This window comes from Gaeumannomyces tritici (genome assembly GCF_000145635.1).
Source record: "Gaeumannomyces tritici R3-111a-1 unplaced genomic scaffold supercont2.3, whole genome shotgun sequence".
NCBI classification, from domain to species: Eukaryota; Fungi; Ascomycota; class Sordariomycetes; order Magnaporthales; family Magnaporthaceae; genus Gaeumannomyces; species Gaeumannomyces tritici.
This window is the reverse complement of record NW_008804547.1, coordinates 1,764,905-1,789,585: the sequence shown is the minus strand read 5'-3', so window position 1 is coordinate 1,789,585 and position 24,681 is coordinate 1,764,905. Positions and strand designations below refer to the sequence as shown.

The 24,681-nt window shown below is 46.4% G+C and overlaps 9 protein-coding genes across 9 annotated transcripts; 4 read left to right on the top strand and 5 right to left on the bottom strand.

The window, feature by feature from the left end:
• Nucleotides 1-493: 493 nt before the first annotated feature.
• GGTG_05713 (hypothetical protein) lies at nucleotides 494-1,104 on the bottom strand (the record flags this gene model as incomplete). Its single annotated transcript, XM_009223519.1, has 3 exons — nucleotides 494-588; nucleotides 770-789; nucleotides 1,028-1,104. 3 exons carry the CDS (start codon nucleotides 1,102-1,104, stop codon nucleotides 494-496), a joined length of 192 nt encoding a protein of 63 aa, XP_009221783.1.
• Nucleotides 1,105-1,529: 425 nt separating this feature from the next.
• GGTG_05712 (fungal specific transcription factor domain-containing protein) lies at nucleotides 1,530-5,468 on the top strand. Its single transcript, XM_009223518.1, has 5 exons — nucleotides 1,530-2,372; nucleotides 2,435-2,454; nucleotides 2,569-2,669; nucleotides 2,735-3,562; nucleotides 3,642-5,468. The coding sequence occupies exons 1-5, from the start codon at nucleotides 2,303-2,305 to the stop codon at nucleotides 5,131-5,133; spliced, it is 2,511 nt and encodes an 836-aa protein (XP_009221782.1). The 5' UTR covers nucleotides 1,530-2,302; the 3' UTR covers nucleotides 5,134-5,468.
• Nucleotides 5,343-8,315, bottom strand: GGTG_05711 (1,4-beta-D-glucan cellobiohydrolase B). The gene is made up of 4 exons (XM_009223517.1): nucleotides 7,248-8,315; nucleotides 6,917-7,158; nucleotides 6,740-6,841; nucleotides 5,343-6,661 (listed from the first exon to the last, which is right to left on the bottom strand). The coding sequence occupies exons 1-4, from the start codon at nucleotides 7,759-7,761 to the stop codon at nucleotides 5,723-5,725; spliced, it is 1,797 nt and encodes a 598-aa protein (XP_009221781.1). The 5' UTR covers nucleotides 7,762-8,315; the 3' UTR covers nucleotides 5,343-5,722.
• Nucleotides 8,316-8,842: 527 nt separating this feature from the next.
• Nucleotides 8,843-9,139, top strand: GGTG_05710 (hypothetical protein; the record flags this gene model as incomplete). Its single annotated transcript, XM_009223516.1, has 1 exon — nucleotides 8,843-9,139. One exon carries the CDS (start codon nucleotides 8,843-8,845, stop codon nucleotides 9,137-9,139), a length of 297 nt encoding a protein of 98 aa, XP_009221780.1.
• Nucleotides 9,140-9,818: 679 nt separating this feature from the next.
• On the bottom strand, nucleotides 9,819-10,028 carry GGTG_05709 (hypothetical protein; the record flags this gene model as incomplete). The annotated part of the gene is made up of 1 exon (XM_009223515.1): nucleotides 9,819-10,028. One exon carries the CDS (start codon nucleotides 10,026-10,028, stop codon nucleotides 9,819-9,821), a length of 210 nt encoding a protein of 69 aa, XP_009221779.1.
• A 925-nt stretch (nucleotides 10,029-10,953) lies between these two features.
• GGTG_05708 (hypothetical protein) lies at nucleotides 10,954-11,475 on the top strand (the record flags this gene model as incomplete). The annotated part of the gene is made up of 1 exon (XM_009223514.1): nucleotides 10,954-11,475. The coding sequence occupies one exon, from the start codon at nucleotides 10,954-10,956 to the stop codon at nucleotides 11,473-11,475; it is 522 nt and encodes a 173-aa protein (XP_009221778.1).
• A 2,040-nt stretch (nucleotides 11,476-13,515) lies between these two features.
• Nucleotides 13,516-13,953, bottom strand: GGTG_05707 (hypothetical protein; the record flags this gene model as incomplete). The annotated part of the gene is made up of 3 exons (XM_009223513.1): nucleotides 13,516-13,558; nucleotides 13,675-13,723; nucleotides 13,842-13,953. 3 exons carry the CDS (start codon nucleotides 13,951-13,953, stop codon nucleotides 13,516-13,518), a joined length of 204 nt encoding a protein of 67 aa, XP_009221777.1.
• A 462-nt stretch (nucleotides 13,954-14,415) lies between these two features.
• On the bottom strand, nucleotides 14,416-15,869 carry GGTG_05706 (hypothetical protein; the record flags this gene model as incomplete). Its single annotated transcript, XM_009223512.1, has 2 exons — nucleotides 14,416-14,883; nucleotides 15,846-15,869. The coding sequence occupies 2 exons, from the start codon at nucleotides 15,867-15,869 to the stop codon at nucleotides 14,416-14,418; spliced, it is 492 nt and encodes a 163-aa protein (XP_009221776.1).
• Nucleotides 15,870-18,975: 3,106 nt separating this feature from the next.
• Nucleotides 18,976-19,955, top strand: GGTG_05705 (hypothetical protein; the record flags this gene model as incomplete). Its single annotated transcript, XM_009223511.1, has 4 exons — nucleotides 18,976-19,026; nucleotides 19,233-19,300; nucleotides 19,565-19,707; nucleotides 19,882-19,955. The coding sequence occupies 4 exons, from the start codon at nucleotides 18,976-18,978 to the stop codon at nucleotides 19,953-19,955; spliced, it is 336 nt and encodes a 111-aa protein (XP_009221775.1).
• Nucleotides 19,956-24,681: the final 4,726 nt, after the last annotated feature.

Below are 24,681 nucleotides of genomic sequence, written 5' to 3'. Positions count from 1 at the left end.
CGAGGCAGGAGCAGAGCACAGGGCGAGTCGTGAACTTCTTCGAGCCCTCCCTTCCTGGAGCGGCAAAAGTTGGTCGCATTTGCCCTGGCGCTGTCCGGCGGAGGCTGCAGCCAGCTTTCTCCGCACCAGAACAATTTGACCCGCACAGCGCACCGTGCCAGCTTCTTTCGGGGTGCGTGGCTGGGCGCATGGTGGGGGACGAGCACTAGGGTGTCGCAACCGGGGCGCAAAGGAGCGGCACATGCACTAACGCGGCACCCATTAGTGTAATTGAATTTGGATGACACCAGTCTCTAGGCTTTTGGCCACGTCCCGATGGCCATCCAACTTTCGCAAAGCATTTCCATGGCAGATTTTTTTCCTGCTTTGCAGATGTTCACACATGGACACCCCCTATTTAGGGAAGTAGGTGGTTACCTACAGGTAATCATCCGGTCCATCTCATCAGCCTGTTGTCCCTTGGATAACTGCCCAACTGCCCTGAGCATCTTCATTATCCCGCGAGTTGCATGGGCGGAGTTGCAGGACCTTGGTACTGCATGTGCTGTGGTACGCGTGCCTCTGAGAGGGGCTCTGGGTCGGTCCGCACTAGCGGTTGGCCAAGGGTTCAAGAGGTCAAAGCAGAGATGATCGGCAGTCTGCGACACTTCGCCGCCTCGTCTAGCGCTCCATTCTTAGAAACGGTTTTTAATCGTGGGGAACGAATCGCGGCCTGATCTATTTGCATGCCCAAAGAGGCCGGGTTTAGCCAGGGGCAGAGTGTTCGCACCAAGTCGAGTGATGCCACGACTATGAACCTAACACGAGAAATTGTCAAATTGTAAACCTCAAATCCAGGCCTCCGCACGCGGAATGCCCCATTAGACCGTAGCTTGCCAGCTAGAGGTGCCAATCAGAGCTGAGAGTAGGAACCTGGCAGTTTTGTGCCATAGGAAAATTGTATTGGGCACAACTTGTGCAGTAATATGCAGACACCCGGACACCTATAACTTTCCACGGTCAGTCTTTATCCTTGTTATTTACATACAACCTGCCTATGCATATCCCGCGGACTTGGGCATTGAAGCGACCAAAGGAGGCGATACGAGGTGTGATGGCTGACATTGGTAATAAAAAAAATGGGGCAAAAATACGTGAAGGCTCTCATCACAATACACCAATCGTTGAACTCTTGGTCACATTCGATGGCATCATCGAGGTGCATCAGCCAAGGCTGTGTAATCCTGACAGCCTTTGTCTGATTCTGCAGACAAAGACAACAAAGGAGGATTGTCCAGGCGGCAGCACGTGGCGTTTAGCAAAGGAACCATCTGGGGAGTCGGGGCCATGAGGAGCAAATCCAACATGCCGCCCGTTGGTTCCAGCCGAGCACGTCGACCACACGCCATTACTGGACTGATCATCACAGCCCGAAGCAGGCGTAGCCTGTCCCCGCCCAAGCAGCTGGCCACGTGCTGCGAGTCGGGGGCTAAATCGAGAGTGCTGGGGCCTGGCCAGCCCGGGTCGAAGGCTGCCAAGCGCGGCGACTTTTCTGACACGCCAAACCAAAACCCCTTCTCTGGATCGTCGAGGACAAGTCAATTGAGGCCAAATACATGCCAGCGGTACGTGCCAGTGGTACCTACGGTGCCCGCGGCTACCCCACCCATTGCAACCACACATGCTGCCTGGACCCCTCGCTGCCTGACCAGCTCCTTAGGTAATCTGACTGTGCGTGTGATCGGGGAGGTGATGCCGTCTGGCCGCCCCGTCTACGCCCCGTCGCCCTGTCCACCCAAACCTGAGCCTCCCTCGCGCCTCGCAACCTGCCCGTGATTGAGCCTGATTGTGCGCGAACCAGCTGGTCCCCAATATTGAAACCCACCACTTGCCTGCCTGCTGCTTGCCGCTGCCCGCCCGCCTGTGCCGCACTACCCCTCAGCTCCCTCCGATCCATCTTATCCCTAGTCTTATCCCTAGTCTTTGTGGCCTGTCCGCCGTCTGAGAAGTTGGCAGCCAAGCGTCACGAGAGATTACAGGAGACGGACGTGAGAGCGAGCGACGCGAATCTACCGCAGCTCCGCGAAGCCAGATTGGCCGTCAGCCGCATCGCCTTTCTCGTCATCGACATCCCCACCCTCACTCAGCAGCCTCTCCTCCAACAGCCGCGTCTTTACTTGAATCTCAGCTCAGTTAGGCGACAGTAGCGCCCCCGTTTTCTCGGGTGTGCTTCGCTATAGTCCACCGGTAACCCGCCACCCCGGGCAGCCGCCCCAGCCGAATCGCCACGCTGGCGCCTCCAAGACAAGGGGCCAGGGGCGCAATGCCCCGGTCCAGTTTTGCAGAGAACCCGTTGCTGAGAGTATCCAGGCCTGTCTCGGCCTGCTCAAGATGTCAGTGTTGGTTCCTGCCCGTTCGTTTTCTGCGTGCCGCCGACTGACTCCTTGTTCCACAGGTCGCTCTGCAAAAGTCAAGGTGGATACTCCCCCTTGCCCAGCTCTAACCCAGCTCTGACGGTGGCGATATATGCCCACCGGCGATGCATGCAGCTGCTGACCCCGCGCTTGTCTGACTGCCGGCCGACTTTAGTGTGATGGGAAGCTCCCGGCATGCACCGCCTGTGAGAAGGCCGGCCGTGAGAACGAGTGCTCTGCTGCCAACGACCAGTTCGCCCGTGGCAAGGAGCGAAGGTATGTTGCCACCTTCGTCCTCCTCGGAGAGACAAGCGCACCTTCGGCTAACAGCCACCCACCAGCTATGTCGCCGCCCTGGAACTTCGTGTTGAGAAACTCGAGAGGCGTCTCAAGTTTGCCAAGTCCAGGAAGGCGTCCATGGCTCTGCACGACATGGACCTTCCGCCCTCAGCTGCCGACCGCAAGGACTCGCTGGCCAACATCCAGGCCGCCATGTACCGCAAGGCTGCCCGGCATCGTGAGAACTCGGACGTCAACGCCCTGGTGTCTGATTTTGGCTTTCTGTCGGTGAACGCAACCACGCAGGACTTTGAGCCTTCAGTCAGCAACATGACCTTTGCTCGCCTCCTGCTCGCTGCTGCCATCATGGATCCGCTCCCTGAGCCCATGTCGGAAGGACCCCCACCTCGGCAAGTTGCCGAGATGCTCGTCAAGTACTACCTCACGCACATCTACTCCCTCTACCCCTTCTTTGCCGATTTTAGCGTGCATTCGAGCCTGGACAATCTCTATCAGGACGGGCGCCGACTGGCCAAGCACCCAGACTGCTGGCTCCTGTACATGATCTTTGCCATTGCTTCAGCCGCTCAAAGCCGCACCCTCCATGACGACTTCTACCGCAACGGCGTCGAGTTCGTGGGACAGGCCATGAGATTCGCCGACCGAGCCTTGATGCCGGGCAAGGAGACCCAGATTCGCTCCCTGATCCTCCTCACACAGTACTCCATGTTTGACCCAGCGCATTTCGACAGCTGGCACCTGATCGGCTTCACTGCCCGCGCCATCGTCGACCTCGGCTTCCATCAAGACCCCCCTGCGACAGAGCCCATGGACAAGGACAAACTGAACCTGCGCCGCAAGATATTCTACTCGGTCTACGCCCTTGACAGGTACGTCGAGCTCTGAGGGTAGACATGGCACGTGCGCGCCGCTCAGACTTGTCTTTTATTGACGCCGCCTTGTTGTCAGGTCCATCGGTATGGTGAATGCCAGGGCATTCTCCTTCACCGACGACGCCATCAATGTCGCCTTGCCTAGAATGACGGGTCTGGGTAGGATCCCCTCGATTTCGGGACCCATCACAGGTCCGCAGTCGGCCGACCCGGCCATCTTGCTATTCCAGCTGCGCCAGACGCAGTCACACTGGTACCAGACCCTGGTGCAGTCGGATCCTTCCGAGCCGCTCCAGGACGCGCAATCGTACATCTGGCAAATGTGCCACGAGATGCGCGAGTGGTTCGAATCACTACCTGACATGCTACCAACCGACATCCGATGCATCTTCGACCTCGAGCTCAAGTACAGCTACGTCTATTGCATTGCACCCAGTAGCCGGGCGCCTATCCTCACTGCGCACGGAACGGTGCTCATATTCGAGTACGCCATTGCGTATATGGAGGCACTCCACGCCCTCGTAGTTCAGGCACCATCCGGCGGGGCTATCCAGCAGCAGCAGCAGCAGCAGCAGAAATCTCAGAGACGCGTCCCTTGCCCGCTCCTGACCTATGACCAGGCACTGAGAGCGTACTTCATGGCATCGCAGTTTCTAGCCGTTATGCACGATACCAAAGACACCCTACTCGCAGGCTCCTCGGTACCTGTCCCAATTCTAACTCCCGGTACTGCCCCACCTCCCCCTATGCCCGAGAGGCGCGGTGGTGACAACACAGAGCGCAGCCTCGCGTGCCTGGATAGTGGGGTCGCAATTCTCAAGACTCTTGGCGAGCGCTGGGCGATTGCTGCTGTGCTAGGTGCAGACTTTGAGGCCAGGAGCTCCGAGCTTCGCGAGGAGCTGAAGGAGCGGAAGGCGGCAAAAGACGCCGCCAGGCTGGAGCAGCAACAGCAACAGCAGTCACCGCCACCGCACCAGCAGTTGCAGCAACATCAGCAGTCTCCGCACCAGCAGTTACAACAGCGACAACAGTCTCCGCATCAGCAGTCGCCTCACCAGCAGCTGCAACAGCGGCAGCAGTCGCCGCACCAGCAACTACAACAACATCAGCGGTCGCCGCGGCCACAGCAACACCTTCAGCAGCAACACCAGCAGTCGCCACCGCCGCAGATGCGTGTCAACATGGCCTCTCATGCAACACCTCAACCCCACCTTGAGCAACAGTATCAATCTCTTCACCAATCCATGGTATCTGGACCTCCCCCTGGCCATTATCAACCTCAGACCTCGATGCCGCCGTCGGATAGCATGTCGCAGCCGCCTCCCCAAAATGGCGCGCAGCCCTTCTCATCTCCTGTTCCCGGTGTTCAACCCCTGCTCAGAAGCCCAGCGTTTGCCGTCCAGGTACCCCAGGCGCCGCTGCAGCAACAGCCGTTGCCGCCGCTGCCACCCACCCGGGGGCAGCCGCAGCAGCATCTTCCTGTGACAATAGTGCCTTCGTATTCGTCAGCGGATATTCAGTGGGCAAATGTCGACATCAACGAGATGATGCGCCAGGGTGGCATCTGAGATGTAAAGGACTGTCGCCGTCCAACCCAGTTTTGTCTTGTTTCTTGTGCTGTAGAAACTATGTGCTTTGTATTTGAGCTAGCCTAAGCGATCTCTACCTTTTTGTTTCTTTTATTTCCACTACTGAGATATGTATTGTGCAATTTTACATTATCTTGGGCCCTTCTTCTGGCTGATTCGGAGGTAGGATATCGTCACCTATAATTTCTGTTGGACATGCAGCGTGGACAAGAGGCGAGGCTGCGTGATGGTCAACTCTCCTAATAATATTTAAAGACGGTAATGTGCATGCAAGACATGAGGTGATGTTCAATATGAAAGATTCAACTATCTGCAAAAAAAGGCAAGTCGGCGCGGTGCCCACGGGGAGTAAAACAGCCTTCCACCCACGCCAACACCAGGGCGGCGCGTAATCCAGACACGGTCGAAAGAAATATGTACAGATCGAAAAGAAAGCTACTTGACATTCCCATGTATTCCATTTTGGCCTCTTATGCAAAAGAAAAGAAAACGCGTAGCCCACACCGGTTAGCAGCAGGGGAGGGGGCTCAGTTCGCTTGTCAGACAGGCCAGACAAGTTTTTTTTTTTTTACAGGCACTGCGAGTACCAGTTGTTGGCCTTGGTGCACGTGTAAGGGCTGACGCAGACGGTGGGGCCGTTCCAGTCGTTGCCGCCGCACTGGCCGTAGCGGGGGACGGTGCCGGGGTTGGTGCCCGTGTTGGTGGGCTGGGGCGGGTTGGTGGTGGCGGTGCCGCTGGGCTCGGGCTGCGCGCCGCCGCTCGAGAAGGTGGAGCCGATGGGGCCGAACTTGATGTTGGAGTAGATGACGGTCGAGCCGGGCACGTCGCGCTCCAGGTCGGCGGGCTTGCCGCTCGTGGTCGAGCACGAGCCGCGGGCGGCCCCCGGGCCGGTGCGGTCGACGGGGTAGGTCGAGTCGAGCCACAGCATGTTTGAGTTGTGGTCGGCCCAGAGCGAGAGCACGAGCACCATGCCCTTCTCGAGCGCCTTGCCCATCTGCACGAGCCCGCCCTTCTCCTTGTGGACGTTGGGGTCGCCGAACGCCACCTTTTGCTTGTCGCACCAGTCCTGGGTGATGGAGTTGCCGGGCAGGCCCGCGACGGTGGACTGCGAGTTGGGGATGACCTTGCCGCCCTGGACGTAGAAGCGCTTGATCTCGCTCAGCTGGCCGGCCGAGTTCTTGATGAACTGCGTCACGACCGTCACCTTCTTGGTCGAGTCGACCGTGTTGGAGGCGCCGCGGCCGTAAAAGGACGTGTTGCCCTGGCGGTAGCTGTTGAAGTCGCAGCCGTCCGGGTCGCAGTCGCCGGCGTAGCGCGTCTGCGAGTAGGTGCCGCCGCAGGCGTCGCCCGAGCACGAGTGCTGCGCGTTGTTCGCGCACGGGTGAGGGGTGTAGGCCGTCGACATGCTGTTGGCCTCCCAGATGTCCATCTCGGCGCAGCACGAGCCGACGGTGCCGACGCCCGAGTTGGCGTCGCCGTCGGACGGCTTCCAGCCCTCGATGTTGGCCTGGGGAGGGGGTTTCTTGTCAGCGGGGGACTGTGACTATCACGGGAGGAAAGCCCACCGCGTTCAGACAAAACTTACAGCTCCGTTGATGTACTTGAGATCACGCGGGCACTGCGAGTCGCAGTAACCCGTTCCGTACTTGGCTCCGGCCTTGTTGCCCGGGTACTTGGAGGCACCACCCTATTCATGCCGGCAAGTTATGTGGTTAGCAACACGGAATCGTCTCGGGGGAACCGCGCAGAACCAAGGACTCACGTCGGCATCCATGGACACAAAGTAGACGGCGCCGTTCAGACCGCAGCCGAGCTGGGCAGCATCGACATCGAAAGTGAACTCGTTGCCGAGCAAGTTGAACATCTGGTACTTGCTCTCCGACTCCATGAGGTAGAGGCGGGACCCGACGTTCTTGCCGCTGCCGCCCTGGGTGACGAACTTGAGCGACAGGGCATTGCCGCTCGTGACGGCACCGTACGTGGATGCGTAGCTGGCGCCATCGACTGTTCATCGGGTTTTCGTCGTCAGCAACCGGAGGAGAATGTACACAGGCCTCACGACCTAGAGGGGGAGGGCAGCAGACAAAACTCACCACAGCACTTGGCCGCGCAGTCGGCGTTGGTGGAGCAGATGGAGCTGTCCCACTTGTTGCCCGTGTAGCAGTTCGTCGATCCCGAGACGGCGTGCGTCCACCGCCAGTTCGCGTCGATGGTGACGGACCCGGCCACGTTGCTGCAGCCGCCCGACGTGCACTTTGACCACTGGAGGTTGGGGTGGGTCTCAGCCGTGAGTGAGCATACCGCCTGGCCCCGGACGGCGGTCACGAGGGCGGCGAGGGTTGCGATCTTGCGAAGCATCTTGAGGGAATGAGCTGGCCAGGGAAGGTCGGGGCTTACTGACGAGTGGAGGCGTGGGTGGGAGGTGCATCTCAAGTCAGTCAGGGCTGAACTAGGGGCGCGCCAGGGTTTTATACATGTCCACCGCGGCGGACGAGGCCGGCAGCCTCCTCCAGGCTCGAGCATGACGCCTGCCTTCATCTGCCAAGCTCGGGTCGCGCTAAGAGGGTGAGCTTCCCGACGAGCCCGGCTGTCGGGGCAAATCCCCATCGACCTTGGACAAACAGGCAAGGGCCACGGCTTGCGGGCCGCCCACGACCTGTGTGGGCTGTCACGAGAGCCCAGCCAAAGGGCAAGACATGCGAGCGACAGCGGCGGGGACACGGGGCTTCTGAGCCCATTCCGGAACCATGGGTGCCATGCGCCGAGAGAGACCACACACGGTCACCGGCGCCACCTTGAACAGCGCTTTAGTGGGCACGGTGTTGTCGTCTTCTTTTGTTACCCCCTCCCTCTTTGTTTCGACGGCCAAGGTTTTGCCCGGTGCATAACGTGCGGGGATGATCGACAAAGGGGAAAAAAGCGTCCCAGAGGCGCTGCCCAGGAGAAGGGGTCCAGCGGATAGTGAGCTTATTGTTGCCATGTCCGCCTGCTCAGTCCGCCCTACCCAACCTACACTCCAGTCGGCCAGCGGGCTCAGGAGCACGATCAAGGATCGAGGACCAAGACACTAGCAGCCGGCGACATGTACCCCTGTCTCAGGTAGACGAGCCCGTCGTCGCGCGGCGTGGCGGCTGCGGATTCTCGTTGATGTTTTCCAGCGCATCGCAAAAGTCGCTGCAAAAGAAAGCACAGCCGCCTCCCAGAACAGCAACTTGGGGACAGTCCCGGTGGATCCCAGGGTTCGACCTTGGCCAATGGAGATTGTGGAGGTGGACCTAGACCCCACACCTAAATGAAGCTGCCGGCACTAGCGGCTTCCCCTCCTGGCGATTGGAGGCTTTTAGAGGGAATCGCGGAGCCCACGTACCGAATCCCACTGTGAAAATCCCACCGTGCCGTCACACCAAAGCGGCAACCCCAGCCTGGTGACTGCTCCGTCAGGAGAACCGGCCAGGCTGCTGTGTCTGCTTGTGACATCGGCTCACTGGACGGGGTCTGTAGAGGCTAGCCCGGGAAGACTCGACCCTCGCGAGTCTTGGTCTCCTCCTCCTCCTTTCGCCCACCGGCGTATGCACCTGCTATGCCCTCATTTTCTCCGCCGCAGCCTCTCCAGCCGCCAGTCTCTCGCTTGGCATAAACCATCGGCCCATGGCTTGCCTGCCTGCAGCTGCCACGCGTCGGCCTCGCCATGCGTGAGCAGGTGGTGTCAGGGCAGCCACCCGACATCCGAGCTAGCGAGCCAGGAGCAGCCGCCAATCTCCTCGACCACGGACTGCTCTGCCCCATGGGGTGGGATCGCGTGGGCGACGCGGCGCAGCTTCCCCGCATCGACCCCAAGGGCAGGGGTGACCTGGCCCGGACGCTCTGCTTCCCCGTGCCGAGTGCGGAAAGGGCGCGCGCCACTCTATCAAGTTTTGATGCCACGCCTGAGATCCCCACCCCCCCTTCCGGGCCTCCTCGCAGGTGGCTCCAACACGCCGCTTGACCCCATCAAAAGGCCTCACGGCTGAGCCCCCCAGCAGATCGCTTCCGGCATTGAGGACTCGCGGGCCGAAAGGTTGGTCGTCCCGCTGGATACTGGACATCTGCCTCCACCGGGGGCTCCATTCGCAGCATGTTCGGATGCGGGTCAGCAAGCGCCGCTCGCCCACGCTCCGAAGAAGACAGCTCTGTCTTTTTTGCCCGGCGATTTCCGTCGGGCGAGTACAATGGTCCATGGTATTAGTCGCGACATGGACTCTTCACCGATCTGCACAGCCGATCTCGGCAAGGCGCAAGGCTTTGCTTGCTTGTCACGACTTAGCACATATACACGCTCGCTCAATATTAAAGAGAACCAGAGCGGGAGCAACCGATCCCGTTGATAGACGAGTTACAACCTCCTGTTGCACCATATAGTGTACGGGCCGAGCGCTGCACCGCCGAGGCGACACATTGGGGAGCTTGACAGCCCGTCTACCAGGCGCTGGCTAATATGTCCTATATTGCTGTCACTTTGGTTTGCCCTCCACGCTGATCCTCAGACTACTTCCCCAATGACAGATGCGGGGAATTTGGAGGCGCAACATTCATGCGCGCCAAGGGCGTGCGGACCGTATGATGTCAATAATAGCATGCAGTACGGAATAGCTGTTTGCAAATACTCCGTTCTTGGCCTGGCGTTCCTACTTCCAGGTCCTATCTTCGGGAATGGTGTTCAAGATGCCAGGAACCATGCGGGCCATGTCGGGTACCCATCTCGCTTGTTTTTCGGGCCTTAATCCGGTGCCTGAAGGCACCCTCGGCACCCATTCGATGCGACCACCGTGGGTATCACTTCGCATAAGCACGCAGCCGGAAGCGACAGCAGATGATCCGAAGCTTGGTGCGAGCATTTTTGAGCTGTTTGTACTCTTAATTCTCCTCAAACTAGCCCATTCCTGGCCCTCATACCTCAACCGTTTCCATTCTGGCACCCAGATTTATATCCCACAAGCCAGTCGGGTCCCAGCTGCTTCTCCTGACAGCGATTCCTTCTTTCCACACCCATTTCATCCCAGGATCGTTGCGGCTCTTCTGTTACTATATCAACAAGGGGACTAGCGTCGCTCCCTGAGCCCCCACTGCCTGCTACACCCGACACATGGCTTCCAAGAGTCCACAATGCGAGCTTGGTTTGCGGAAAGCATGTCTTCTCTGCAAACTAATAGAAAGGAGACAAGTTATTTTAAGCTATCATCAGTCTTCCAGTTGTACCTGCTCTATTATGCTCAAATTCCCTTGGTGAAAACTTGGTGAAAGTTCATTTTTTCCCCTGAGTACCAAATCAAAATCATACGTACGAGCAGAATGTTCCGCCTATTTCTAGGAGTGAAGCATGTTTCACAACGTAGGCCGGATCTCTCGCCATGCTGTGGTTAGACGAGATGAATTGCCGCGCCGCCGGGGTCCGGAGAGAGGTACACAGGCATCGGCTTCGGGTACGTTCTAAGCTGGCAACAAAGGCATTCTTCTATCCCAAATCATCTACAGTGAAAAGTTTTGGTGAATGATTGCAATAGCAGCACTTCGGGACAAAGACCAGATATTGAGTGCGTCGTGCTACCCAGTGTCTTTGTTGTAAATTACAACAATGCAAAAGTATCCAGCTGAGAAGCAAAGAAGCAAAGAACAGCTTGTAGATAAACCCAGAATCCAACCCAATTTTGTGACTTGTCATAAACGAGCTCCAACTTACTCCAACTTAACGAGCTCAAGGAGACATCCATCAGCCTACCACCTCCAATCTCTATCCAAAGGCCAACCTCGCAACAAAAAACCATGTCTCTTCGCAAGCTCGCCATCGCCACTCTCGCGGCCATCGCGGCACTGAAGACAACTGCCCTGCCGGTCGCTGGTGCGATAGAAGGTGGCCATAAGGGCGTCACTGAGCTCACTGACTTTTTGGTGCCTGATAGCATCACTGCCACCACCGTCGCGGCGCGGGACACGACTAGCTCCACCGCCCAGGGACCTGCCCCGGGCGTCAGCGGCATCGACATAGTCGTAATCGTCCTGGCCGTCTGCGGCCTCATCGCCGCCGTATTCGTGTTCGTCTACACCAACTTTTGCGACACGTGCTTTTGCGACACGTGCTGCGTGAAGAAGCGGATTGGGCGGGAGGCGGAGGAGGCGAGGAAGGAAAGAGAGCGCGTCAGGGAGGTGGAAAGGAGCATGGCCCAACGGTACGGGTACGGGTTCGTGGACGTCGAGCTCGGCCCCATGCCTGAGCAGCCCATGTGCTCGCACCCGCCGCGCTACACCACGACCGACCCCGGCCAGCCTTGGGCGGGCCCGAGCTGAAAACGTGAGCGGTCTTTGTGTAGAGATTGGGGGCTGACAAGGCGTGGGGCCATTAATGTGAGTTGGCGTCGGCACGGTAAGCGAGATACCTAGGTACCTACGTGCCGAGCTCCGTGAGGCCGATTATTGTTCGGCAAAGTAGCTACCGAGCACTAATATACAGCCCGAGGGTCTCCTACCCTTGGCACGTTCTTTATTTTGGGGGTAAAGGTTTATCTAGTAGCTGAGTTATTTAATACACCTTTACCGCTAAGATAAAGAACGTGCCGAAGGTGGGAAACGGATAATAAAAACCCTTACGATAAGGAAAATCCAGCCGCGGCTATAAGATCGAATAGTAACAGGGAGTAAAAAAATGCCCGCAGCTGGCAGTTTACCTACTCGTTTATTATTTTGGTAAAACACTTGTTAACGTTATGAACCTTGTATTAAGTAAATTTCCAGCGTGTTTTATTACCTGGTAAGGATGTAAGTACATACTTACGCCGTTTAAAGCAAAAGTGGGAAGCGCTACCTTTAACCAGCAAATATTACGTACGGGATCCCTCGTTGCTGCGTTGTAAAGGTTTTAAACTTATATAATCTCGATTTCCACAGCGTTATAGTTAACCCAGCTCGCGATCACTTTTATCAAAGCATGTAACGTGGTGAGAATCGGTAGTCTGGAAAAAGGCATTGTATATCAAAAGGTCAGGCTGGAGGCCAGCCTAACGCGTTAAAGCTATTTAGTGGGGGCGGGCGCCCGTGCGGGGCCCTAATCAAGTAACGTGGAATCACGTAACCACACACGTAATCTCCCACGTAACCTCCCAAGTATCGATTTCTCGTTACGGCTTTAATGAACGTAACAAGTGCCGGCCCCTAAAAGGATTAGCGTCGTTTTTAACGTAAATACAAACGCTTGTTTTCGTATCCAATTTAACATTTTCGTTATCGTTGTCACGGTACGATCGCTTATAAGGACCTTGCATGGGTTGTAGCCCCAGCTACAACAACGTTCCTCTTTTGCTTTGGTGTAACGGGTACTACCTTGGTTTGGTCCCGTAACGACCGTACTTCCGTTTATATAATTATATTGGCCCATTGCTTTACAGCCGGGTGCAATTGTTAACGCTTAAAGCGGAGCGCCTTTTTTAATGCCGTTGGTTTTTTCAGTAAGCCCTTTTTGGTTGGGAAAGGCTTTCGTATTAATAAGCTTTTTTTTGGAAAAAAGCTAGCGCGGCTTGGAAATTTTCGTATTTTTGTACCGCTTTGCGTACGTGCTAAAATTTATTAGCCAATTTTTAAATGCTTTCGTATTCGAAATATTCTTTTTAAATAACGAAGTACTTTACGGTTTTTTTAATACCTTTTATTGCTAACCTTTTTAATTTTGTACGATTTTTTGCTTAAATTGCCGGAATTATCGAATTTATTTTTGGCAAGCGTATAAGTTATAAAGCTGGGCGACGGTAAAATATGGTGCTAAAAGTTGTTAAATTTGTATTTAATTAAGTGTTGGATTAAAATTATCAAGTAAATACGGTTACCGTTCTTCGATAAGTTAAGCTCGTACGTTAATAAAAACATTTTAATTTTAATAATAAAAGGGTTTTACCGCAATAATGCAATTTTGTTATTAGCCGTACCTTTTTGGAGTTTATAAGCAATGCTTATTTTTAGCCAAACCTTATCGCTAGTGCCACGGTGCACACTTAAATGTTACGGAAAAGGCTTTGTTATTGCACGAAAAGGAAGCTATTTGGACAAAGCGCCTTTAGCGCTTTATTGTAATTTTGTAAGCGTAGCGTTAGCGCGCTGGGAGTGCGGCTTTAAGTTCTTCCTTGGGTATTTTAACGCGTACCGTAATAATACCCCATTACAAAACCGCAATTATTCCAATTGCGTTAACGTAATGCCCCGCGTTAGTGTAGCGCTGCGTATACAGCCCCGTTTGTTTGGTAGCGTTTTTCCGCTTTTTGCGCACGAGCTTGCGGTATTTTGCTTACCGCTTTTTTAAAGCGGGGTTCCCGCGTTGCGTTAGCATTTTTTACCGTTCCTTTAATTTTTCTCCCGCTTTGCGTTACATTTATTTAACTTTTTCCTTTAACCATTATTACCATTTTTACCATTACGATTTTTTAATCCGCCGGTTTAACGCTATCGTTGCTTTGCGTTTTTATCGTCGTTTCGTTCCTTTTTCGCTTTTTTTTATTATACCAATTAACATTATAAACGCCCGCGAAATCCGCGCCGGCACGGTAACGCGCTATCCGTTTTGCGCCGTTATTTGCTTCCCAACGCTTTTGTTACAACCAACGGTTACGACTGACAGGACGACAGGCGGGCGGGAGCTAACAGCCCAGGACGAAGGGGCTACCCCGCACCGTTACGTAACAGGAAGGCGATACGCTTGATATTGAAGGTATTAAAAGTATTAACGATACTCGCGATATTTAAAGGACCGCAAGTATTAGCATTTAAGCAAAGCAAATGCATGTTTTAAAAGCAGGGTATAAAAAGGAAGGATGACTTTTAGCAAAAGCGTCGGTACGCTGCTAATTATAAGTATAAAAAGGAAAGGGTTTTTTTATTTTAAATAGTTTTTAATAAATGTACCACCATTAATTAATTTAAATTAGCTTTTAAATAACCCTTGAAGCAAGCATTTAAACCGCACCCAAATTATTTGTAAATTTTTTTAATTGTTAAATTACGTACTATTGCTTAGTACTTTTTAAATGCTTTACTTTAAAAGCAAAGGCTTAATTGTAACATTTTAACTAATTCTGTTTAGCATTAAATTGGTACCGAGCAATAGCGATAGCAACCGGTTTAAAGCTACCCCCGCTTCCAACGGACCCGGACAACGTATTTACGTACGAAAGGGTAAATTACAATATAAACGAGGTAGCAAGCATTAAAAAGGCTTTTATTGCTATAACCAATAACTTTGCCCATTTACGCTACCAAATTAGCATTTTTTAAATTGCAATTTCGGTTTACAAATTTTTTACGCTCGATAAATATAATGGGAAAAAAGGGATGCTTAAAACCTTTATAACCGAATGCCGTAAGTATTTCGCTTTTTATTAAAGTTAGTTTATTTAAAAAAGCCAAAAAGTCGCTTACGCAATTATTTGCTTTAACGGCAAAGTTAAGGAATAATTCGAACCCGTTTAAGCCAATTACTTTAAAAGGTACAACCGCAACCAAGCAAAAACCAAAATTATTTTTGCTAATTTTAATTGCTTTAAAAAAAAAGTAACCAGCGTTTTTGGTTAAATTAACGAAAAGCGAATGGCAAAACGAAAGCTTTTCCAATTCCAACAAAAAAGCGCAATTTCGATATACGTTGCTAAATTTTAACGCTTTATTAACAAATTCGATTGGATCGACCAAACCAAAATCGCTTACTTTTACGGAAAGCTACGTAATAACGTAAAAAACGAAGTTTTTAAAATGGAAAAGCCCAAATACTTTACCAATTACGTTATTACCGTAATAAAAACCAGCAACCGATTTTACGAGCGTTAGTTAAAAAAAAAGGCTAAAGGATTAAGCCAATAGTACAAAGCAATAAACCGTAGCAACGGTTCGACCGCAATAAAACTATAACTTATGGTTTTTACTTAAACCTTATGGATTTTAGCGCAAATGCTACGTATTAAGGAAATGGGAAACGCAAGTACCAAAACTTTAAAAACGGCAAATGCTTTAAGTACGGAAAGCCCGGGCATATTAAAAGGGATTGCCCCAAACAAATTAAATATAAAAAGCAAATTAAGTAAAAGGATAAGGTTTAATAAGCAACGGTTACTAAAAAGGTAACGCCCAAGCCGGAAAACAACGGTTGTTTTGGCCCTGCGTTTTCTTGGATTACGTGCAATAACGATAATTGCATTACGCATCGATTCGATAAAAACGCTATAAAATATTACCTTTGCAAACGGCTAGCAATAACCAAAAAGTTAAATACTTACAAAACCTTAACGTTCGACGAATTTGTGCACGCAACCGAATAAAACGGAATTTCGAACGCGTTAGTACGCGAACGAAACCCCGGCAACGGCATTATTTAAAACCGTTACGACCTTAAATTATAAATTAAAGCTAACGATATTTAATGGCCAATTTAAACGTTAAAAAATAACGAAAATAACGAGGAAAGCGTTAAACCCATTATATTGGAAATAATAAAAATCCTTTAAAACCCAAACTTTGCTTTTCCGCAACCCTTAACCGCCGATATTAAAGTTTTTATGTAACGCGGTAAATTGCAAGGACAGGTATTTATCGAAACGAGCGATTTTAACATAAGTAGCGAAAGAAAAGGGGGCATAAGCAATTTCTAACGCTACGCCCGCCGCATCCACGTTACGCGCGCTTACATACGCACCGCGTACCGCAAGCATTACTAAAAACAATACAATTTTAAGCGCAATTAAAATATGGATTTACGGAACTTTTGGATAAGCATTAAAAAATAATTTTAAAAAAAAAATCCTTAAATTTAAAATGCATTTATAACGCCGGAAATAATTAGCGTTGTTACAATTGCAATAATATTTTAACAATGTAAAAGCGCGAAAACTACGCAATTAGCCCCAACGCTATATTTGCATAAAAAAGGTTAAAGCAAACAAACAAAAAGGACCCAAAATTCTTTTTTGCTAAACCGGAACTAAATAAAAAAGTTTTTAAAAAAACGAAAAGGCTTGGATAAAGGCCTAAATTAACGCCGTTTTTTAAAACGTTACGTTATTAAAGGAAGCGTTTTATATATTGTCGTACCAAGCAACCCCGGCCGTTAATAACGTTAAAAAACTTATTAATTAGTTTAACAAATAATAATTGGTATTTTATTAAAGCTTAACCAAAAAACGAGCATACGGATAACCATAAGCAACGAAATTACGATAAAGCAATTTATACTTTAAAAACCATTTTAGCTTTGCGCTAGGTTATTAAAGCCATTTGTAATTATTTTGGGCTAAATGCCGGCATTATAATTACCCGGTTTATTTACGCAACAAATTTAAATACGATTTTTTTTTAAATATAAGGATAAAAAGCTAGGAAAAAGCTACGTTTAGCTTAGCAATTACCGGAATGAACCATTTGCATACGTTACGGCGAAATAACAATGTTTTTTTTTAGCCCAAGCTATTTTATGCTTTGCGTTATTAACACGTTCGAATGGACCAGGTACCGGTTTAAAAATTGCAAAATTTACATGCGCTAAAAGGTAAAAGCATAGCAATGGGGGTATCGGTACCTTTACCAGCCCGATAAGCTTAACGAAAAAAACGAAATTTTTTTTACCGATAAAAAAAAGTTAAAGGAAAAGCAATTTGGCCCTTCCCGTTTTTAAAAGCAAACCGTCGGATTTAAATTAAAAAATTAAAAAATCCATTTGTACCAAAGTTATAAAAAGGACTATAGCAAGTAATAAAAACCTTAGCAATTACAATTAATATTATAAAACGATATTTGCACATACAGGTTGTTAAAATTAATAAGTTATGTAAGGTGCTACCCTGCACTTACCCTGCACTTCCCCACGTTAATTAACACAAATTAAATTTGGAGGCCGAACGCGGAAATCGCTTTGGTAGCCGTGGGACGATTTTTAGCAATCCCTATACAAAATAATATTGCGGAAAATCGCGCGCGGCACCGCAACCCTTTAAAGGTAAAAACCCGCGGGATCGATATCGGTGGGTATATAAAAAAAAGCATTAAATTAGCACCCTTTCCCCGGAATAATACCTATTTCTAATAACCAACGTAAGCTTATTAGCATTATATTATAATGCTTGATAAGTTTGATTTTTGTAAACGTAACCTTATAAATTATTGTAATCGTGCTGCAAAGCCTTAATTTGAACCTTATATTTTAATAGGTTATAAGCCTGGGAAATCCAATGGTTTTAAACGATTAGAGGCTTATCGAAACCCAATTAATTAATTAACCACAGCGACCGAAAGCGCTGTAAGTTACCAATTAAAACCTGGGCGATCGTGCGTTGCAACGTGCGTTAAGCTTAAAATTGGAGCAATTAAGCTTAATTGCTAGCAGCCTTTTGGGCTTGTTAGTAAGCGCTGTGGAGCGTTAATACCACAAATTGCGGCGCTAAGCAAGCGCTTTATAAATACGCTGTGCAACCTTGCTGGGAAGCACTACGAGGGCTATTTGTGCGCTAAGGAGCGCTTTATAAATACGCTATTTTGGAACTTTATAAATAACTTGTTAAGGGATAAAAGTAACAATTACCTTGTGGAAAAGCTTATAAGCAAGCGGTATTGCAGGTAAAAGGAAGGGTTTGCATTACCTTGTAGTAACAATTCCCTTGTGGAAACCCGCGTTGCAAGCAGAAGGAGGGGTTTGCATTATTTTGTAATAACAATTCCTTTGTGGAAGCCCGCAAGCCGTAGCTTTATAATTTGAAAATAAGGATTTGCATTGCTAAAACTTATTTATTATTTAGTGGATATAAACATAAAACACCTTAATTTAAACCGGGTACCGTTGCGCAAATTGTTATGCAGCTTAATATATATATATATATATATTTATTTACCCCTTTCGAGCTATATAGCCCATGGGGAGCTTTACGGTTCGGGTTAGCTACTTAAAGGTAAAAACCGTGCTTCCAGCCGATAGTTATTTGGTATAAGGCTGGGTAAAAACTCTTTCCTTTTGAGGTTTTTGTAATTCCGCGTTTTTTTTGTAAGTAATGTGTTGGTAATGTGGTTTGCTTTTGCACCTTTTAACGGTTAGTAAAAAAGAAAAAAGTTAATGTTCGAAGCAAAATATTGTAGTCCGGTCGTAAGGTGGTTCGGCCGTTGCGTATAGGTCGGGTTATTAAGTGCACGTTTTCGTGAAATTTTTGGGCTTGCCCGTTGTTTTTTCCTTTTTTGTTCGTGCTTTACTTCCGGTTTTATTTCGTAGCTTCCGTTGCCTTTTTTCCTTACGGCTTTTTTTCCTAATCCGGCCAATAACCATTATTAGCAGCAGCAACAATAACAATAGCAGCAATAACCATAAGTTTTCCCTTTTCCGCTTTCGCAAGCTTGCAGCCTTTTTAACAATTTTCCAAATAATTTATTTTTTTTAGCGCATTTCCAATTTTTTTCCGATACTTTGCTCGGCGCTTACGCGTTTTTTACGCACCCGTTATAACTTTTAAAAAAAAATCCGGATTTAAAAAGCTTGCTTTGCTTTTTTTGGCGGTAGCAAGCAATTTGCACCGTTGCAAGGCCCGTTGCTTGTAAGTATTTTTTTCCGTATTCCCCGCGGCTTTGCGCTGACATTTTTAATATTTGTTGCGGCGCGTTAAATTGCACGATTTGCTTTAAAATAATGGTTCGTAAAATTAACTTGGACTGAATTTGCATGCAAAATTTTAATAAATTTTTTTGGCCGTTTTTTTAATTGCTTTATTTTGGATATACCGTTAATAAAATGTTTTGGTTTAAATTTTAAATTAAAAAATGCGTATATTGCTGCACGAAAAAATGGTTAATATATTTTCGCTTCCGGTAAAGGGGTATTTAAATCGGGTTAGCGTATGTTCGATGCTGCGGAAAAGCTTGTTTCCGTAAGCCGCGCTTTTAACGCCGAAAATAGCTTTACTAACCGCAAAAAAAATTACGCTTGGGCGTTTAATTTTTAAGCCAAAATTAAGGTTATAAGTTTTTTTGCATTTTCCGGACGGTTTTCGTCGTGTTTTTTCCGTTTTTGGTGCTTTGCTAATATTTTAAAACCCCGATAGGATTGGAAGGAATGGCTTTTCCAATACGAGCGTAACGCTTACGCTACGTTTAAAACCGTTTATAAAGCGTATTTGCCAAATAATACTTTTGCTTTTCCCCATTACCTTGCAAATAATCCAAATATTGTAACCCAACGCAATTTTGCTATTTTCGATATTTGTGCCGGAATCGTTTTTATGGTTAACATTTCGAACCATTTCTTTTAAAACGGTTGCATTAATGCATTTCCGGCTTTTTTTTAAAATTGTTTTAAAATTTTTACTTAAAGCATAGCCGCACGTTTGTTTAATTACATCCGTTTTCGTAACGATGCTATTGCTTTTTTTAATAGCGTTAAGCTTTATTCGAATTTGCGCAATTCCAATTTAAATAAGCCCAATTTCGATAAATTTTTGCAGGTTGGTAATAGCAACGATAACGATAATAGTGGTAATAAAGCTGGCAAAGTAAGCAATAACGAAAAGGAAGAGGTAGGTATAATTAACCTTGTTGGTAAATCGATTGGGTTCCAATTTATTAATACGGAAGCGGGCGGTTGTATGGGTTTAATTAAGGTAATTATTGCGGTAATTGCGGTTAAAAAAGAAATGGCGGCACCCGAAAAGGAAATTAAAAAAGTCGTTGCTTTTTTCCCCTTTTTTCCTTAAGTTCCCGGCGGCGACCCCGTTAGCTATAAAAGCGATATCGAAAACGTGTTTTACAACGGTTTCCCAAACGTGTAAAGGCTTTAACATTTTCCTTTACATCCCCGTTTTGTTTGCGGTTTGGAGTTTTTTATAATTTAGGTTTTTAAATTACCCGCTAAAACCTGCCTTTACGGGCTCGAATAAGTTTTTAATACTTGGGTACAAAAATAAAAGGTTGCGTTATTTTTGCTTGCTAATTCGTAATGGTTATTAATAGTTGGTAAAGTGTTTGGAAGGTTTTTTTAACGAAATTTAAAATGGGTTTAGCTTTTTGGGGCCGGGGTAATTACACCTTTTGTTTTCCTTTGAATTTGCCGCTTCGTTGCGGCGTTTTTCCTTTTAATGTTTTTTCCTTTTTTTTGGTTTATTTATCGATAATGCTGCTTAACAAAGCGTAATTAAAAAGCTGGCTTATGTTTATAACCCACCTGGTAATTGTTATTGCGTTACCGGGTTAATTTAGCAAGGATTTCGCCGCCCCTTTTACTTTTTAATGGAATTCCTTTTTTTGCTTCCGTAAGTTGGGGCAATGCAATAGCACGTGGGTTATAATTTTTAGCTTTTAACCGCATTAGCACAAAGTTGTTACGCTAGGAATTTTCCGGAACGTTAAATAACTTTTAAGTTTAAACCGTTTCGTTCGCAGCTAAATAAATAGCAAGCTTTGCGTTTTGTAAAAATTGCGGTAAAAGCTTAGCCTTTTTTCGTCGGGCTGCTTTTTATTAGCTTTGGCGCCGTTGCAAATCGTTATTTCGTAGCCGTTTTACTGTTTTTTCCATGCTTTTAATACCGCCGTTTTTAAATTTTCCTTTCCAATTTATTTTAGCGTTTCGCTCCGTTATTGGAATATTTGGGTAATTGCCGTTATAAGTTTTTTTTTTTTGCTTTTTAATTTTCGCTATATTTTTTTGCAAGCATTTTTAATTTTTCCGGCTAAACCGCTTTTCCGCAATTTTTTTTTCGAAATGGGCGATGTAACCGTTAAATTATAATTGGATTGGGGCAACGTGCGTTTCCGCTTCCAAAAATTGCTATAAAATGTTTTTGTAAATTCCGGTCGCCGTTTTTAAGCATTTGTTTTGCATTTTCGCCCAAATTTTAGCTATTTTTTTAAAGCGCTACAAAGTGTTATCGAATTTGTAATAAACCGGTATTGCGTATTCCAACGCCGCTTTTATTATAGTTAAAAATAAATATTTGGTTTTAGCAAATGTAAGTTTTTACGTTGTTACCGTTAAACGTGTAATGGATAGCGTTTGGGTTGCCATTTTTTTGTGCATTTTTTGGATATGCTAGGTTTACTTTAACTTAAAATTAATTTAAAACCCCAAAATTTGCATTTTTTTGCCCGTAGCTTTTGGTTTTACCGTAACCTTTCCGAAACGGAAAGGTAGCGTTAAAACGGGTTTTTTCCTTCTTATTAGCTAAATTAATTGGTATTTGCCCGGGTCGAACTTTACCCTAAATTTGGTAGCCCATTCCAAGCATACGTTATAAGCAATTTTAAACTTGCTAGCGGCGTTTGTTGCGTTGCGGTTAAAATTAATAAAATTAATGTTATTCGCAAAGCTTATTGCCGTTACTTTTTTTACTTCCCGCAATTTTTTGTACAAATTTGCCGTATAAATAATAAAAAGGATGGGCAAAATGGAAAACCTTTGCGGAACGCCGTACGGTACCCGGCTTTTTGCCGTATCCTTTCCGTTAAAATGCAATGTCGTTTTCCAATCGTTTAAAAAGCTCTTTAAAAGGTTTAGCATTTATTGTAAAAACCGAAGTTTTTTTATTTCGTTAAAAAAACGTACGTGCAAAACGGTATCGAAAGCGTTGCTTAAATTTAAAAACAAAAAGTTAATTATTGCTTTCGCGTTTTATGCCGTATTTATTACTTTCGTAAGCAAGCGCATGGCCGTTTTTGTAAATTTGCATTATCGGCTACCCATTTATTTATTGGAAAATAGCTAATACTTTTCCGCAACGTTTTTAATTCGAAACGCAAATTTTTTTTCCAATCCTTTTTTTATTATTTTTAGCAAAGCAATAGGCCGTTACGCTTTTAAAATGCTTGGGTTTTTATCGGGCTTTTAAAATATAATGGTGCGGAATTTCCGGAACTTTTTCGGAAAATATCCGCAATTTACGCATGCTGTAAAAACTTTTGTTAATGCTGCGAATAATGCTGGGCCCATTGTTAATAACCCCCCGGTAAGGATTTTTATTGGGCCCGGGGCTTTCCAAAATTTAATGCTTCGAAAGGTTTTTTTAACATCCTTTGCGGTAATTTCCCGGCGCATTTGCAAAAGGTAAAGGTTTAACTTAGGGTTTTCCAGAACGTTTAACGTTTTTATTATCGAAATTGGAAAAAACTTCCTTTTTAGCGCTGCCTTTTTTTCTTTCCTTATTACCGTTACCTTTTTGCCGGGTAATTTTAACGTTAAAAGCAAAAATGGGGAAAGTGGTTAGTAATTTTGATATTTCGCCCATTTGGTAATGGTTTATATTCTTTTGGCATTTTAATTTTTGCTTATTTCGTGCATTGCAATGCGCTACGTATACTTTTTCGCTATTTAAATAGCGCTTTTTTTTCGTTTGGTAACTTCCTTTATCCCGGCGTGGTTAATATTTATCCGGTTTGCTTTTTACGCCGTTTTTGCTTGGTATTTTTCGCGAAATAATTAAAAAAAAAATTGGTTTACCAATTATAACTTTTTATTTTTCTTTTTAGCTTTGGAATTGCAAAGTTGCGAATTTCGAATAAAGTTTTTATAATTTCGTTTACCTTTTTATTAATTGCTAAAAGTGTTGGTAAAAGTTTGGTACTTTTGTTAAACGGTTCGGAGATTTCCAAAGGTAATAAACAAAAATCTTTGTAATTTAGGGAAAGGTTTTATTATTGTGCATACGGAGGAAAAAATTTATTTTGCCAAAAAAAAGGCACAGGATTGCCCGTTATATGCGCAAGGACAATTACCCAAAAAGTGGTTCTTTGCTTTGCTTAAAGCAGATAATGTTGGCCCGTGCGGGATTTAAAAAATCCCGGAGCTTTTTGTAATAACCTTTTTTTCCGGATTGCACAAGTACAAAAGTACTATTCCAATACCGGCATTTTTTTTTTGTGCGCGGGCAACAGGTAAACCTTTCCAAACAAAAAAGGTTTAATCCGGAAATGCCGGAATTTCCGAAAGCCCCAATATATGGATTTTATAACAAAAAAAACGCCGGATTTGAAGATCCGAACTTTTACTTAATAAAAAAAAAGCTTATGCAAGTTATAAATAAGTGCAAAAGGAAAAAAAAATCGGGATATGCGCTTTAAAAAAGCATTTTTATGCTTTTAAAAGCATTGGGTTATTAATGCGAAAAACAATAAAAAAAAATAATGCAAATTTGGGTTTTGGCGCAATAAAAGGCTATTTAATAAATTGCTTTAATAAAAAATAATATTAGCAAATGCTTTTGTAATTTTTGGGGGTAAAATTTATGCTTATAACAAACATTTTTCCCATTTCGCTTGCAACCCGGTTAATTTGCACCGGTAAATTTCGTTTTTGATTTGCTTTTTTATTTTTCGGTGCTTGGCTTTTTTGCACCTTGTTGTTTTTAACATTTCGATTAAATAATTGTTACTTTCCGGATCGTTTTTGCAACCAAAATAGCAAATAAAAAAAAAAGTTCCGGTTACGGCCGGGCGCGCAAAAGTCGTTATTTCGAAAAGAAAAAAAATTCCGCGCCGGGCAACGATAAAAGTAAAATTGCTGGTTAAAGCAATTAAGCTAAAAAAAAACCGATTTCCCGCAAAATTTGGCCATGGATTTGTGTTAGGAGCACAAGCGAAACCGCCCGGCAAAAAAGGGGGAAAAGGGCGTTAGCAGCCAGCCGGGCACGGACCCTTTTGGTAACGTGCCGGCGAATTACCGGTATTGCGGCCAAAGCACAACGGCAAAGCCAAAAAATGGGATAAAACTTAAATTGCACGAAAGCGCTTAGAGCGCGGGGCATTTATAAAACCAACCCCGCGTGCTTTAAAAAGGCGCAAAAAAGGGGAAAGTTAAGGAAAAAACAATTTTGTAGCACGATAGCACCTTTAAAAAAAGAATTAAAAAGGTTTAACAAAAAAAACACCGCATCCGGCCCGTAATTTGGTAATTACCCGCCTTTGCATTATTTATTTTTAACATATTGTTCTTTCCTTTCCCGCCTTTTTTATTTAAAGAGCAAGCCCGGGTAATTACCGGAAAGGATCGAGCAAATTTGTAAAAAGCATTTGCAATTTTATACCGCTTACAATAACACCCAACGCCACGTCGAGCACGTTGGAAAAAGCCGTTGGCCTACCGGAACAAAATACTAAAAAAGCTTTGCAAATTTCCAACGATTTCGAAAACCTTTCCGTAAAAAAGCTGCAAAAAATAAACGATGCGTTGGAAATTTAAAGCAAACGCGCCCGTTTAATCCGGAAAATCCAAAATAAAGGGTTAAAGCACGCGCATAACGGTTTTAACAAAAATAAAAAAAACATTTTTAAGCAACGAAAAGGTTTTACGTAAAACAAAATTACTTTTAAATTATTAATGCTGAAAAAATTTGCAACGTAACAAAATATTGCTTACTATATTAGCAATTACAAATTTATTTTCGAAAGCAAAAAAGGGCGTTATAGTAAAAACCGTATAAAAGTTTAAATAATTTTTAATATTTTTAACCATTAACGGCGGGCATAATAAACAAAATACAAGCAAATATACCATACGAATATTTAATT